The following is a 15,731-nucleotide window of genomic DNA, read 5'->3' as shown; positions in this document are numbered from 1 at the left end:
CACAAATTACCTCAATATAAATTGATTAATTAAGTTGGTATCTTTAATTTATAAAAGAATGATTAGATCTCTTGAAATAGAATTACTCCTAATTTCTAGGAGTAGTAATATTTCCCTTAAAAAATTTATCATCTTAATCACTTCCTAATGAACAAAGATAACCAAAAAGTTAAAGAAAGGGCCTGTTCACATTTACTGAACTGAACTGATTGGAGCTGAACTGTACTGAACTGAACTGAGATGAAATGAATATTTTATGAGAGAGGAAAATTAGGAGCTAAACTGAACTGCTTAGAGCTGAACTGAACTGAACTGAACTGATTGGAGCTGAACTGAACTGAAATTAAGTAAATGTGAACAGACCCAAAAACCCAATAAATGAATAAAAGTTACCCTTATTTAAAGTGTTATACAATAATAACAATGTTAGCAAAAATGCTTTTAACACCCTAATATAAATTAAATATGTTTAAAAAAAATGCTTTAAAAGTTATATAGAGTAGAGTCATGGTGTAGGTGGTATATATTTGTACCGAAAATGGTATTGTATGGTATAACTTTTTGTCATTTTCTCCATCCCTCGATATAACTTTATACCATAGATAGCATTACTCTTATGGTGATCAACTTAAAAAGACATCGTGTTTAATCACTTAAGTAAAAATAAGTTGGCTCCCACATAGTTTTGACTCGAACACATTGCACATTTTTTTACTATCTATTAATCAAATACACATCCGGAAATAACCAAGCAATTTTGCAAGAAAATGGCAATGATGGGGTAGAGTGCAAGGTTGGAGACCCCCCAATAGTACACAACAATTATAAGTTTTGAGAGGGTTGATTTGGAAATCCCACCTTACTTGACCATTTTTCTAGATCTCTTTTTCCATCAAAACACTCATCATATACAAAGTATACATACCATTATACACTACTACTTGTATATTGAAAATTAATTAGATAATTAATTAATTAATTTTTTTTTTTAAAAAAAAACCATACATTAATTTTAGCACCAACCAAATCTTATTTTAACATAAAAATCCCAGCTCATGAGCAACTTTTGTAAGCTTTTACCTGCCAATAACACTTACCCTTTAAATACTCTCACATTTTAGATCTTCTTTACCAATTGTCACTCTCTCACCTCTTCTCTGTACTCTCCTTTTTCAGGTCAGTCTTCCACATTTTCTTTATTTTTCATTCATTCTATTCATGATTTCTATGTTAATCTAGCTTTTGATCTATTCACATTTTGTGAGAATAATGTATTAGTTTGTGGGTGTTTCTGATTTACTGTTATATTAGCTGATCTAGATCTATTTGCATTATAGTGCTGATGTACATGCAATATTTTACTGATAATTCTGCTTTTTTACTTAGAAAACTGATGAATTTGACCATTGTAGGAAGTTTAATTTCTTGTTAAGCAAAGAATTTGAGCTTAATTAAAGTGGGTTTTGCTGATTTTAAGTTCAGTTTACTTAGATTTTGACTGATTTGATACATTTTCAGTTGCTTAGCTCTACTTTAATCATTGCATGTAGCTTCAATGTGACTAGTTCTTCGGTTCTTTCTGAATCTGACAATTTTGTTAGTAATGGTTGATTTACTTTTCTTAGTTGACCAACCAAGATCTGTAATTATTGTTAATTTAATTATACATTTTGTTTTCTGGGGTTTGTTAAAATGTCAATTTCTGTAAGATTTACTCAAATAAAGTGTAAATCTTTGATGGGTTTTGGTCAATTTGCAGGAATTGTGAATTTTGGGCAAATCTGTAACTTTAAGTATTGCTTAAAATAGCAAAAATGGAGAAAACCATGATACTCTTATTTGCTACTACTTTGTTGATGTTGAGTTCTCCTTTGGCCAATGCTCAAAAGAAGAGCAAACCTGTTGCAAGTCCAACTCCAACCCCATCTCCGGCCCCGGCACCGGCTCCAGACTATGCAAACCTGACTGAATTACTGAGTGTTGCTGGCCCTTTCCACACATTCTTAAACTACCTAGAATCCACCAAAGTGCTTGAAACCTTGCAAAACCAAGCCAACAACACTGATGAAGGCCTTACCCTCTTTGTACCCAAGGACAGTGCCTTCTCAGCCCTTAAGAAACCTTCTTTGTCTAACCTTACTCATGACCAGCTTAAGCAGTTGTGCCTCTTCCATGCCCTGCCTCACTACTACTCTCTCGCCGAGTTCAAGAACCTCAGTACCATAGGGCCTGTCAACACCTTTGCTGGTGGTGATTACACCTTGAACTTCACCGATGTCTCGGGCACAATCCATCTGACTTCAGGATGGAGTGTCACCAAGGTTAGCAGCAGTGTATATTCTACTGAACCTGTTGCCATTTACCAGGTTGACAAGGTGCTTCTTCCTGAGGCCATCTTCGGAACTGACATTCCTCCTATGCCAGCCCCAGCACCGGCTCCTGAAATCGCCCCTGCTGCTGCTGATTCTCCTGCAGATGTGGCCAAAGACGGAGACTCACCAACTGCCTCAAAAAAACCCTTAGATTCTTCGGCCTCCTGTCGAGTCATGGCTAGCCTGGTTCTTGCATTAGCAGGACTTGCCCTGTTCTTGTAAGAAGGGATTTTGTTGTTCATTTAACTTATATGAAGTGGGTATTTTCCCAATAGTAGTACCTTTGATTGTTTCATCATTCTTTTATTCCACCCTTTTTCGACGAGATTATATTGAAAAACATTGTATGTGAATGTGAGATTGGTTTCAAAAACCTTTTGTCAATGTCCATTTTTAGTTCTTCAGATTTGTTGGTTATGTTTATTTTTTCTTCTTGACATAAAAATATGTCTGTCATGTTATACATTTTGATTCCTGATTAAATGTACAAATGTGCAATAGTATATATGTTGCCCATGTGTTCTTTTATAGAACTTGGCATTTTTTTATGTTTTCTTAATCTTGACTGCATTTAATTATACTTTGGATCTTGATGATGAAGGAAAGACCAAAGCTGTAATATGAATTATTGGTGGGCCACATTAGGTGTTCTTTTGTTTTCATCAAGTTGCTCACTTTGATGGGAAAAGAATTTTATGCTAATACAGACAGACAAATATACTTGGAGTCCTAAAGAAGTGATCTAAAAATGAGCAAAGGTAATAAAGGGAAGGACTGCTTGTCATGGTAATTGTGTGACAATGTTCAGTTTTTCACCTCATAATTGATTAGCTTCTTTTTATTATTCTGTCTTCAAGGACACAAATCAGGGTTCAGGTTTCCGAGGCAAGCGCAAGCAAGGCTGCGTAGAGTGGCGACTGAGACTGGATTTGGGGGCATGTTGAAGAAGGAGATGTTAGTCAATAAATAGGACATTATGGGCTTAATTCATAACTTTGAGGAAATATTGTTACATTTTGTACAAAATTTTTAGAAACTAAGTGTGGGACTATAAACCAATCCTGCCCTTCAAGTAGGTAAATTATGAAAAAAAAAAAAAAAATGGTGGTTACTAAAATTGCACTTCTCAAAAGTCTGCAATTTAGAATATCACTACAATTACATTTTGTGTATGATCACTTGCAACGACCTATAACCAATTAAGATCTTGCTGGTTTACTAAACTATGTAGCAGGTTGATGCTGCCACCAAAGCTCAAATTAAGGTGTGTTGCAACTAGATTTTCATTCACCATAAGCTGTAAATCATCTTCAGAACATGGTCAGTACGAAGTGCGAATCTAGATAGAAAACAATTGAGTGAGATGCTCCTGCTCTTCGATTTAAACCAGGGTTAGAAGAGGATGATTTATTTACAATACACCAATGTCGATATAAACTGACCAGACAAAATATTTGAGCACAAATTATTGCGAGAAAACAGTAAGAACTGTGAAATGCAGATTAAGATGCAGTAATCAGTACTAAAAATGCAAAAATTTCCCATATAAAGCACAAGTAGTAGATTACATAGGCTTCTAACAGAAAAAACAAGCTCATGTTCAGCTACATCATAACATGAACATCCCTGTTAAGGTGTTATCAATTCATCAAGACAGAAAAAGCTTCTTTCTGCAAAACATTCATACACTAAAAGTTTGACTACCAACTAGACCTGCTAATAACAGCAGAAGTACTGACGTGACTCGAACACTAGTTAATTGAAACATGGGGGATATGTTGAATGTTGGACCAATCCTCCTCATCCGGATTCTGACATCTTTCATACAGCTCGGGGCAGCCTCGAACATCTAGCTGCCTCAGAGAAGTAAGTTTCTTCAACCAAGCAGGTAGCGAGTGCAACTCTTCACACTCCCAAATTCTAAGGATACGGAGGTTGGTTAAGTACAGCATTCCTGTTGGAAGATTCACCAGCTTCGGGAGTTCCCTCAATTCCAAGGAACGGAGGCACTGATCAAGGGATCTCCATGGCATTCCATCTTCCTCTTCTGATTCAGGGCTGGTGAAGAGATTGGGTATATATTCTAAAACCAGTGTTTCCAAGGCGGTGAGATGCTTCAACCCTCCAGAAAGACTTCTTAGTTCAGGACAATGGCATATTATCAGGGTTTGCAGAGAAGACGAGCAGCTATGAAAAACCTCCTCAACTTGTGACAAACTCTCCAGCTCCTTGTCCCAGTATATACAAATACGAGTAAGACACTGGAAAACTTCTGTTGGGAGCGATTTGTACCATTCTATGTTATCTGTATTCAGGGATCTCAGTTTGGGAAGACTCAAAATTTTAGCATCTGACAGTGATGATGATTGACAAGAGGATGAAGTGACCTCCCATTTTTCATCCCAACTCTTTCTTATCACACTTATTTGCAGTGTTCTATTAAAAATGTACAGTTCCAGGTCTTCAACCTTTGGACACAACAGAACTGAGGTCATTCCCGGGCATTCTTGTACATGCAATAATTTCAACTGCGGAAAGCAGGGAAATGATGATGATAGAGATGTTTTCTTTCGGATGCCACCAACGCGCAGATAATCTCCTACCACCTCTTTTTTATGCCATGCTTTCAAGTTTGGCAGCTTGCATAACCGAAGCTCTTCAAGACAATGAAAGAAAAGGAGATTGTGTTCACTTAACCCTGCCTCAAAAGAATCAATGTACTCCAAATTTGGCAGGTAGAAAATAGAGAGGAATTTCAGATGATTTAGGCTTGCAAGAATAGGAAGGTATTGCAAGTTATGACAATATGATAGTTCTAGCCTAACCAGATTCGGGAGGAAGGTTGCCAAGCTATCATCCCTTGCCCAACCTGGCATTCTTACACAGTGATACCCAAATAACACCAATCCCCTGAGATTCGAATGCGGCTGCAGGTCTTCCAGCATGGCTTCTTCATAAGCAATGCTTGCATCACTCTCTGCATGTTCAATACAAAACCGAATATAATTGAGACGATCCTTGCTCCTTAGATATGATACTTCCATATCGCCTTGCTTAACATATTTCAGATTCTTGGGAAGTTGGATATGCATTTCAAGTTGTCCTCTGAGGTTTTTAAAAGCTTTTAGGCCTTCTAGTTGATCTGAGCATTGCTTTAGACTTGAACTTGCTTTTACAGGAAACTTAGTCAGTGTGTGAAGACAAGTCAGCTTACCCAAGTCTGAAGGTATAGAAGTAAGCCTATAACATGCCACTACATCCAATACCCTGAGCTTAACCAACTTGCTCAAATCTTTTGGCAACGCTTTCAATCTGATGCAAGATCTTAATACTAATGTCTGCAAATTATGGAGGTTTGTAATTGATTCAGGAAGTACTTCCAGAATTACATTGTCAGAGAGGTCAAGACATCTCAAATGTAGTAACTTATCAATTGAATTCGGTAGACTTTGAATGCCCGAATCCTTCAAGACCAATGACCTTAGGCAAGTCATATTTTCCAGTAATTGATCTGTAGATAACTGATCCACCCTGCCAACCTGAAGATAGGTACGAATTTGACTCTTGCTGAAAACATTAACTGCAGATTTGCTTCTTATAACGGATAGATGGTGAGCTTTTCCATCCATGTTGCAGGTGAAAGGATTCGCTACACATATCTCGTTTCCTGCAGATTCTTCAGCAATATCATGCATGAGAGCGTTTATCTTACACGAGACAACCTCACCATATTCATCAATTTGTACATCTTGAAAAAAACATCTCTGTAACAACATTGAAAAATATTCTTCACCAGCGTCTTCTATGCTTTGACTTTCATCTAATGGAACAACAAAGCCTTGTGCCATCCAAAGGCTAATCAACCACTCCTTTTCTATCTCAAATCCTTTAGGGAACAATGCACAATAATTGAAGCAACTCTTCAGCGAAGATCCAAGGTGACTATAACTAAGCTTCAATAGCGGCATGATGTTTTTGCCGTTTCTGATGTCTGCTAGTCCAAACTCCTGAATTGAAAGCCACTTACTCTTGTCTTGACCATGTAGAAGACTTCCTACCACCCTTACAGCAAGAGGCACACCAGCACATCTTTCAACGATTTTTCGCCCAATCTTGACCAAGTCCTCTGGGGGAATTTCTTGTTCAAATGCCATTTTTTCAAACAAACCCCAGGAGTTCTCTTCAGATAAGCCTTGCAACTCATATACAGGACCATTTCCTATTATTTTTGTTGTCTCTCTGGAACGTGTCGTTACCACAATCCAACATCCTCTTCTACCTGCCATAAAGAATTCTGCCAACTTAAGCCATTGATCAAGATTCTCAGTCCATACATCATCTAATATTAGCAAGAATTTCCTTCCTGCCACTTGTTCCATAAGTCGGTCTTGCGTCTGATCTGCTGGGCCATCATCCATCTGCTGCAAACACGATCTTAAAATCTGATTAAAAATTTCCTTCACGTTGAACTGTTTCTGGTCTTGATCAGAGACACAAGTCCACAACCTCAGCGAAAATGCACTTACAACCCTTTCATGGTTATACACCAGTCGGGCAAGAGCAGTTTTGCCCAATCCTCCAGGTCCCACAATACTAAGGAATTTAACACCCTGGTGAGCATCATCAGAATCAAGCAACATACCTAAAATTTTGAAGACATCATCCTCTCTCCCAACAATATTATCTGCACCGACATACAAACGAGTTTCCTCTCTTCTCCTCCTGATGGGTAAGAACTCAAGACTGAAGCCAAACTTATTATCATGACGAGCAACAGTGTCTAACTTCTCTCTGATCTTCTGAACTCCTTGAGACAGTTTGTAAGCAACACCAAACAGGCTGAAACGAGAGAAAAAGAGACACACCTCTTCAGAAACTTTGCCATCTTCTATGAGTTGCTTCTGCTCAGAAAGAGTAACAAACTCATCAACCAAATCATCAGCATCATAAATCACATCCTTGAGCTCCTGAATCAATAGTTGTGCTTCATGGGGGACCTCTGGCAGGGCACCTGCATAGTGGATCATAGCCTTGACAGCAGAGACCGTGTCACAGAGGTGATCGAGTTCTGGTTTGTAACCTAAGATGGAACAGACATCTTTGAGTTGAGAACATTGCAGTGCTTCAAGGAGAGTTTGGACAACAGACAATGTTCCGGAATTCATTTTTCTTTCAGAGTTCAGCAGCTGTGGTGGACTGATGGGAGGTAAAGATTATGATAATGCCAAAGGGTTAGACTAGTTAATACTTAATTAATTAGTGAGTGATCAGCAAACTCTACTCCCAAAAAAAAAAAAAGAAAAAAAAAATCAGAGTAATAAAGTTGCTTCACATGTTATAGATCCAGAATACTATTTAAGATATTTGTAATCAAACAGCAAATCCCGAAGTTTCAGCGATAGTCAAGCTTATTAAAATCGAGTACACTTATATAAATTTTCCTGGTTGATGAACATGGTTTGTATATTTTAAGCATCACCCAGAGCATAACTAAGTACTTATAAAGGAAACAAGGGATTATCACCTAATCGGAAAATTAAATAAGATTGCAGAAACAACATGACACCACAATATACAGGTATAATTATTTTTAAAAAAATGCTGGTTACTAAAACTGCACTTCTCAAAAATCTGCAATTTAGAAACTCGCTACAATTACTTTTTGTGATTGAATTGCAGTAATCAGTACTATAAATGCAAAAATTTCCCATATTTAGCACAAAAAGTAGATTACATAGGCTTCTATCAGCAATATCCTTACAGAAAAAACAGCAAGTTCATGTTCAGCTACATCATAATAGGAATATCCTTGTTAGGGTCTTATCAAGACAGAAACAGCTTCTTTCTGCAACACATTCACACATTAAAAGTCTGGCAGACAACTAGACCTGCTAATAGCAGCAGAAACACTGAAGTGATTTGATCACTATCTAATTGAAACATGGGGGGATGTGCTGAATGTTGGACCAGTCCTCCCCATCCGGATTTTGACATCTTTCATACAGGTATGTAAGGGCTACCTCGAACATCTAGCTGCCTCAGAGAAGTAAGTTTCTGTAACCAAGCAGGTAGCGAGTGCAACTCTTCACACTCCCAAATTCTAAGGATACGGAGGTTAGTTAAGTACCGCATTCCTGTTGGTATATTCACAAGCTTTGGGAGTTCCCTCAATTCCAAGGAGCAGAGCACTGATGAAGAAATCTCTTAAAAATAAACACAGCCATGTATCTACTATTTACACAGGCAGTCAATTCATTAGCCACTGTGCTTCAAGTCTTCAACAACAATGCAGTGCAAATAATCATCCCTGCAACCTACAAAAATCCGTCCACCAACCATAACTGGTGAAGAGAATACGTCTCCTTGCAAATCAATTTCTGCAAATTTCTCAACTCCCTCTTCTGCTGTATTATCCTCAGCAGTAACACAACTTACCTGAAGCAGAATAATTCTACCAGAACTGGAGCAAATGCAAACCAATCTTTCAGAAGGATCAGATATTAACTTTACATTTTCATCGACAAAAGCTGAAGATGTAATTGGACCTCCAACATTGTACTTCCACAAAATTCTACCCTTTTCCAACTCAAAAGAGTAAACATTCCCATTCCTAGAACATACCAGAGCCTGAAAACCAAGTGCCTTAGAGATGCATGGTCCGGCAAAAATTGGACCATCAGTTTTCACCCTCCAAATAATTGATCCTTTTGAGTTCAAAGACAGAACATCCCCGTTAACTAAGCAGCATAACACATGGCCATCAGAACTTATGGAAAGAGACCCAAATATCGGAGCTTTAAGTTCAAGCTGCCACGCAACAGAGAATGGAGAAGCCTTTAACATTATAGCTGTCAAATTTCCATTGGTTGTGCCCAGGTAAAGCATATCACGAGCCTCATCAATTGCAGGGGAGCCAAAAATACTTCCGGTGCAAGGGAATTGATAGACACAGTGATAATTTCTATAATCTAGAGCATACAGATTATGATCATGTGAGCCACACCATATGAGGTTCCTGCACTTGTCTATGGTAGGTTGTGACTTAACTTCACCACCTGTTTGAAAAGTCCAGTTTATGATTCCCTTCATCATATCAACAAAGTATATGTTTCCTTCGTAGCATCCAACTACAACCTGAGAGAAATCTCCATCGATCATAGCCGAACACTCCACTCGACCTTTTAATTTTATCTCCCATCTTATGGAACCACTTTTAGCATTAACACAGAGAAACTTATGGGAGTGAGACCCTATAAATATTAAGATTTGGTTATCTTTGAAAGTAACTAATGGTGATGCATCAACACAAGACTCCAAGGAAACTTTCCATATTTCTCGTAATGACCCTTTTCTGTTACTAGGAAGTTCAAATTCCTGAGTAGGCCACTTGATATTTAAATCACAGTTGCTATTGTAGGTAACCTTGTTGCAACGGCTGATTGCACATTCGCCTGGCATCGAATGAGATTCCCATAGAATGGAACTAGGTGAGGTTACACCCTTGAGATTTGAATATAAATCAGAAACTACTTTAAGATGCTTAGGTTTTCTTTGCTCATCAGTGTCAGTCCATGCAGTTTCTCCGTGTTTCCTGGGCTTAACTAATCCAAAATTAGATGAAGGAGGCGAGTCAACTTTCTGAGCTTTGGGCAAAGTTTCCCACTTTACTTGGTGGTCAACCTCAAAAAGACCTTCTTTCTCTGCAAGAGCCTTCTGAAGCTCTAACGGACTTGGAAACATGTACAGCAATCTCATATCAATTCCTAAGTTATGAGCCACATGAGCTGCAATTATCGAATCACCACCCATTGCAAAGAAGTCATCATCGTTACCAATTTCTGCAACACCCAAAGAATTACAAAAGGCTTCTTTAATATGGTCTAAAGTTTTACCACGTTTAACATGACTGTTGTTTGAACCATCAACGGGAGAAAAAAGTCTAGGTAGTAACATATAATCAACCTTTCCTGTAGAAGACATAGGAAGGGTTTCAGTACAACGAAATTCCTTGGGAATCATAACTGAAGGAAGTCTGTCAACCATCCAACTTTTTACAGCTGCCAAAATTTGAGATGCCTTGCCTTTATCTTTCAACACTAGAACCGCTTTAAGAAAGGCATGCCCTTCTTGCTCATTACAGGAAATTACAGCAGCATCCACTATGTCTATGTGTCCTCTTAATGTATCTTCTACCTCCTCCAGTGCAATACGTTGGCCATTAACTTTAATGGTGCGATCTTCTCTTCCACAAAAAACCAAGTCACCACTGGGAAGCCTTCTAGCAAAGTCACCCGTTCTATAGTAAAGCTTACTACTCTGACACCCATTATCAGAAACAGATTCTTCTCTCAATCCCTCATAGTCCAAGGGCATAATATTACCATCAATATAATAGCCTCTCGAAAGACATACACCCGTTACACATATCTCTCCTTCATCACAGTTCCCATCTTTCTCAATAAGCCTAACACCACAATTAGAAATGGGCTTACCTATAGGAACACTGCTCAACATTTCACTTTTAAGAATTACTGGTAACCATTTGCAGTCAAAGTAAGTACAATCACCAGAGACCTCGGTGCTTCCATATATATTTAAGATAGTATAAGCCTTAGGCAATATCCTAGAAAGCATCTCCCATAAAGATATAGGAAAAATTTCACCACTCAACACCAACAACTTCATTGAAGACAGCACTTGCTCGGAATACCGTCCCTCTAAAGCAGGAAGAAGCGCCCTCATTAACGATGGAACAGCGGTTATTCTAGTAATAGAGTAATCATACAGAAAATCAACAAGACCAAAAAAATTCCCCTTCAATTCATGAAAAGGGGGCACCACCAAAGTACATCCTACTAGCATAGGAGCTAGAAATTCTTGAAGATGGTCAACAAAACTTATAGATGTCTTGAATAACAAAACATCATCCTCTTTCAATGGATAAAACTCTTGCATCCACAAAAACCTATTCAAAACCCCTTCTTCTGTCCCACAAACACCTTTAGGTTTACCAGTAGACCCAGAAGTATACATCAAATAGCTAAAATTTCTCAATTTCTCACTCTCACAAGTCCAACCCAAATCCAATTTCCCACATTTTTGTTCAAGAACCCCATCAAAATCTATGCATATAACATGAAATTTGCAGCAATTAACAAGCCAATGTGATTCATCAACCAAGTGGGTACTACTAATTTTATCAATATTCGAACACCCAATTATAATATCAACATTTGAAGATGAAATTATTGATAAAATCCTATCTTTAGGCCAAGAAGGATCAAGAGGCAGAAAAACCCCACCAAACTCTAAGATAGAAAGTACAGTAATTACATATTCTACTGAAGGTACCATGTAAATTCCAATTATTTTTGTTGTAACATTTGATTTGATGTTACCTGAGGTGGGTTTGATTAAGGAGGGATCATCACCACCATTGAAAATGTGATGAAGCCTGACACTGAGGGAATCAACGGCAGATGATAGCTCGGAGAAAGTGAAGAACTTGTCGCCATCATATACTGGAGGATTAGCATTACTAAATTTAGTTTCAGAATTAAGATTTTTGGGGCCTTTTTTGGCTTGAATAATGGCTAATTTGTTAGGGTTAGTAGAGGCAATTTGGTGGAATCCATGGGATATGCAGCAGTAGGAAGAGTGCTGCTTCTGCTTCTCCATAATTGTTTCTTGTTTCTTGTTTCTTTCCCTTTTCTCTTATTTTACTTGACTAGAACATGCAAGTAAACTGATGCAAGATTATACTGTTTCACTTTCACATATGTAATTATTCGAAAATTTTACAGTAAATGACGCGTACCGATATGTACCACTAAATTAATTAAATATATTATATATTTTTTGCATTCACTTAACACAATTTGACTTTAGCTAAGATGGTAAATTGCATTATTCCTTTGTGTAGGGGTTTAAGGATCAAATCTTTGTGCTCACCATTCTCTTATTTTTTTTTGCTCTTCTCATTTTTTTTTAATTTTACATCATACAACCTATTTAGAATTACCCGTAGGACTACATTATAATTAAACATCTTATTATAAATTTTGAATATTTTGCAATTTATTTGATCCATTTTGTTTTCCTTTAGACTACCTTCATAAAGAAATATGAAATACTTGTTTGATTTATTTTACATCATACAACCTATTTAGATTACTCGTAGAAATACTTATATTATGATGCAGTATGATCTAATGAGAGGACAGAATGACAAATATATAGTCAAATTCTTTTTTAAAAAAAAATATATTATATGAATTTTAACATCCCATACACGTATCCCTTATTTTGAAATAAATGTTTCCTGTATTTGTTTCATACTTGTATCCGTGTCAATATCCATTCTTATGCAGCCTATTGTTTAACTATATAAAAATAAAGTCAAAATAGTGGTATAACATGTCCAAAGTTTTATTGTGCCAATTAATCAATTGTTTTAGAACAAATGGATTTTTTTTTCCTTATATTGAAATATCGGTACTCCATTTATATGACACGTTTCTACTAGTCTTCTCTATTACTCCATCCGTTTTTAAATACTTGCTCCACTTTTCTTTTTCGACCGTTTTTAAATACTTGCTCCATTTCCTTATTTGGAAAACTTTTACTCTCTCCGTTTCACAATAATGTTCCTGTTTCGTAAATTGATGCAAATTTTTATCCAACTTTGACCGCAAATATCTTTAATATCACACTAGCAAAAATTATAAAAGTTAGATATTAATAATCTACTCACCAAGAAGATCAAACTAGATCTCATATCACTATATTTATTCTTATAGATTAAGAGAAATTTAGAAGATTCTCTCTTTCTTAAAAAAGTCAAAGATTTCAAACAAGAACACCATTATGGAACGGAGGGAGTACAATATTTAACTGATTTCACTCACGTAGTGGACCCACCATGATCATATTTTATTAATTTCATATTATCTCTCCTCCAATTGTTTCCACTACTTTTGCTTTTTACAATTTTTTTTATTGTTCCACATACCTCACTAACTCCATATATTATTAATTTCTCCAATTTCTCCTAAAACTCTGCGCATGAAGAAATGGAGCAATAAAAATGGAGGGAGTACTTCTTTTGTCCTATTTTCTTCATTTCAAAATAAATAAATGACATGTTTTGACTTGTTACGATATCCGCACAAGGTCTAGTTTGATTAAGGGTCTGTTCACATTTACTTAATTTCAGTTCAGTTCAGCTCCAATTAGTTCAGTTTAGTTCAGTTCAGCTCTTGGATATACAAATGTGTGGGTGGAAAGTGATTTTGCAAAAGTGGTGAAAGCAATTACGTGCTTGAACAATGGTGCTACTCCTATTCACCTCCTATTTGATGATATTAGATTGGATAGCTTATTGTTTGATTTCTTTAATATCTCTCATATTACCTCCTACTCGTATTACTTATTCTACTATAACCTCAGTTATATTATTAATGTAAAAAAGAAAGTGGCAATTATAGAATAACACCATTCAACAATAAGTCAATAATACATGAGATAAATCAAGATAGCTGCTCCATTAAAAAAAAAAAAAAAAAAAATCAAGATAACTGCTTGAGATAAATGGATGCATCTCCCAAAATAACACGCTTAAATAGTGTAGCTTCATTAAATTCGCTAGTGATGAGTTTTGCCAAATACTTAAGTCGTTCAATTCCCATGGATGCCGTCTGCATTAAAAAAAAAAAAAAAAAAAAAAAAAAAAAAAAAAAAAAAAAAAAACACTCAACCTTGTATCTATCACTCTATTATATATATGAAAGTTATAAATCAATCTAATTCAACTTTACCGTATAGAATATTTTGACCAATCTGATTTATTTTCAGCTTCAATATATTTTAAGATGTACATGCCACAATCAGTTCTGCATAAAGTAATATAAATTTATATAAATTTGATTAAGAATCGATTGTAAAATGAAAGTAAAATGTTAACATTACAATAATACTCCAATATGATCTGCATTATCATTTTTTTCCTGCATTTAAATAAGTGTTTACATATATTGATAGGAATATGTAAGCATCCAATTAATTATATATAAGACTATAAGATGTATAGAAAAATAATTTACCTTGATGCAAATATTCTCTGTACAATTGTGAGCATGTTGTTTTGAAGGATTCAAATTCAAATCCATCGATTAGTTTCTTTGACCAAGCAACAATAAACTCAGACCATATAATAGGTAATTTGCAAAATCTGAAAATTAAACAAAAATATTAAAGAGGTACGGAATGAGAAATCTACCCAACAATGACAAAGTCAAGAATTTAAGTAAAATAGTTGATCAAATTTGAAAATTGTAATTGACATCTAAATACTCACGGAAATTAAAGAATCTTTTTACCAAGATTTTATATAAACTAATAAAAAAAATACTAATAGATCGGGGGGTGGGATTGAATCCAAAAAGAAATAAAACACAAATTAGTACTCCGTATAATACTAATATTGGTATTTATATTATATAAAAATTGCAAGTTTGATTACAAACTAAATCCATTAATTAAACGTCCTAGTACAATGCAATGGTGAACAGAATTAGATGAAGAGTGACATTATACTGTCAATTAAGAATTTGACTCGAAATTATAAAAGCCTCATATGCATTTATCTATACTCTAATTGACTAAAAATGAATAAAAAAACAAAAAATTATAAGAATTGACTAATAACAAGTAATAGAGTAGCAAATCACACAGTAGTATCGTGGTATGGAGCACTTTCACCAAGATTTTATATAAACTAATAAAAAAAAAATCAGAAATTGCAAAAATTGAAATAACATCAACAATTCATAACAAAAGCTGAAGAAACATTACGAGGGAAAAGAATAGAATTACTTGACAAATGCATGCCGAGATTAGGGTTAGGGTTTTTTAGGGTTACGTTTTAGATTAATGAAAAGAGAGATTAATATTGAAAAAAACTAACAAATTACCTCAATTGAATCTTAAAATTAAAGATGTTGAATAATGTTGTCCCCAAATTACAGTTGCTTCAAGATTTAAATGTGATGAATGAAAATAACGAAGGACGTAGGTAGAATGGGAGAGCGAGAACGATAGAAACTGAAAAAAAAAACCTACGTGAGAAATATAAAAGGAATTAGGTGTTTTCCTATATATATATATATATATATATATATATATATATATATATATATATATATATATATATATATATATATATAATTTAGTAATACATAGCAGTACATAACATTTATGGTACATAGCAGTATTTGTCATGCACTGTAGACTCTCCCGTAATTATTTTGGAGAAAATCCAAGTTAAAATCCGTGATAAACGAGTATTGTCGTGGCAAAATG

General features: G+C 35.6%; 3 protein-coding genes across 3 annotated transcripts; 1 reads left to right on the top strand and 2 right to left on the bottom strand.

Annotated features, from left to right (window-relative positions):
• Positions 1-1,023: 1,023 nt before the first annotated feature.
• On the top strand, positions 1,024-2,776 carry LOC145559414 (fasciclin-like arabinogalactan protein 7). The gene is made up of 2 exons (XM_081620840.1): positions 1,024-1,176; positions 1,760-2,776. The coding sequence occupies exon 2, from the start codon at positions 1,815-1,817 to the stop codon at positions 2,592-2,594; it is 780 nt and encodes a 259-aa protein (XP_081476966.1). The 5' UTR covers positions 1,024-1,176; positions 1,760-1,814; the 3' UTR covers positions 2,595-2,776.
• A 1,347-nt stretch (positions 2,777-4,123) lies between these two features.
• On the bottom strand, positions 4,124-7,964 carry LOC145559305 (disease resistance protein RGA2-like). The gene has a single exon (XM_081620730.1). The coding sequence runs from the start codon at positions 7,535-7,537 to the stop codon at positions 4,124-4,126; it is 3,414 nt and encodes a 1,137-aa protein (XP_081476856.1). The 5' UTR covers positions 7,538-7,964.
• Positions 7,957-12,062, bottom strand: LOC145559413 (putative acyl-activating enzyme 19). The gene has a single exon (XM_081620839.1). It carries the CDS (start codon positions 12,048-12,050, stop codon positions 8,628-8,630), a length of 3,423 nt encoding a protein of 1,140 aa, XP_081476965.1. The 5' UTR covers positions 12,051-12,062; the 3' UTR covers positions 7,957-8,627.
• Between the last annotated feature and the right edge of the window lie 3,669 nt (positions 12,063-15,731).

Source organism: Chenopodium album, chromosome 9, assembly GCF_948465745.1.
Source record: "Chenopodium album chromosome 9, dcCheAlbu1.1, whole genome shotgun sequence".
NCBI lineage: Eukaryota > Viridiplantae > Streptophyta > Magnoliopsida > Caryophyllales > Amaranthaceae > Chenopodium > Chenopodium album.
This window is presented reverse-complemented; position numbering and strand designations above follow the sequence as displayed.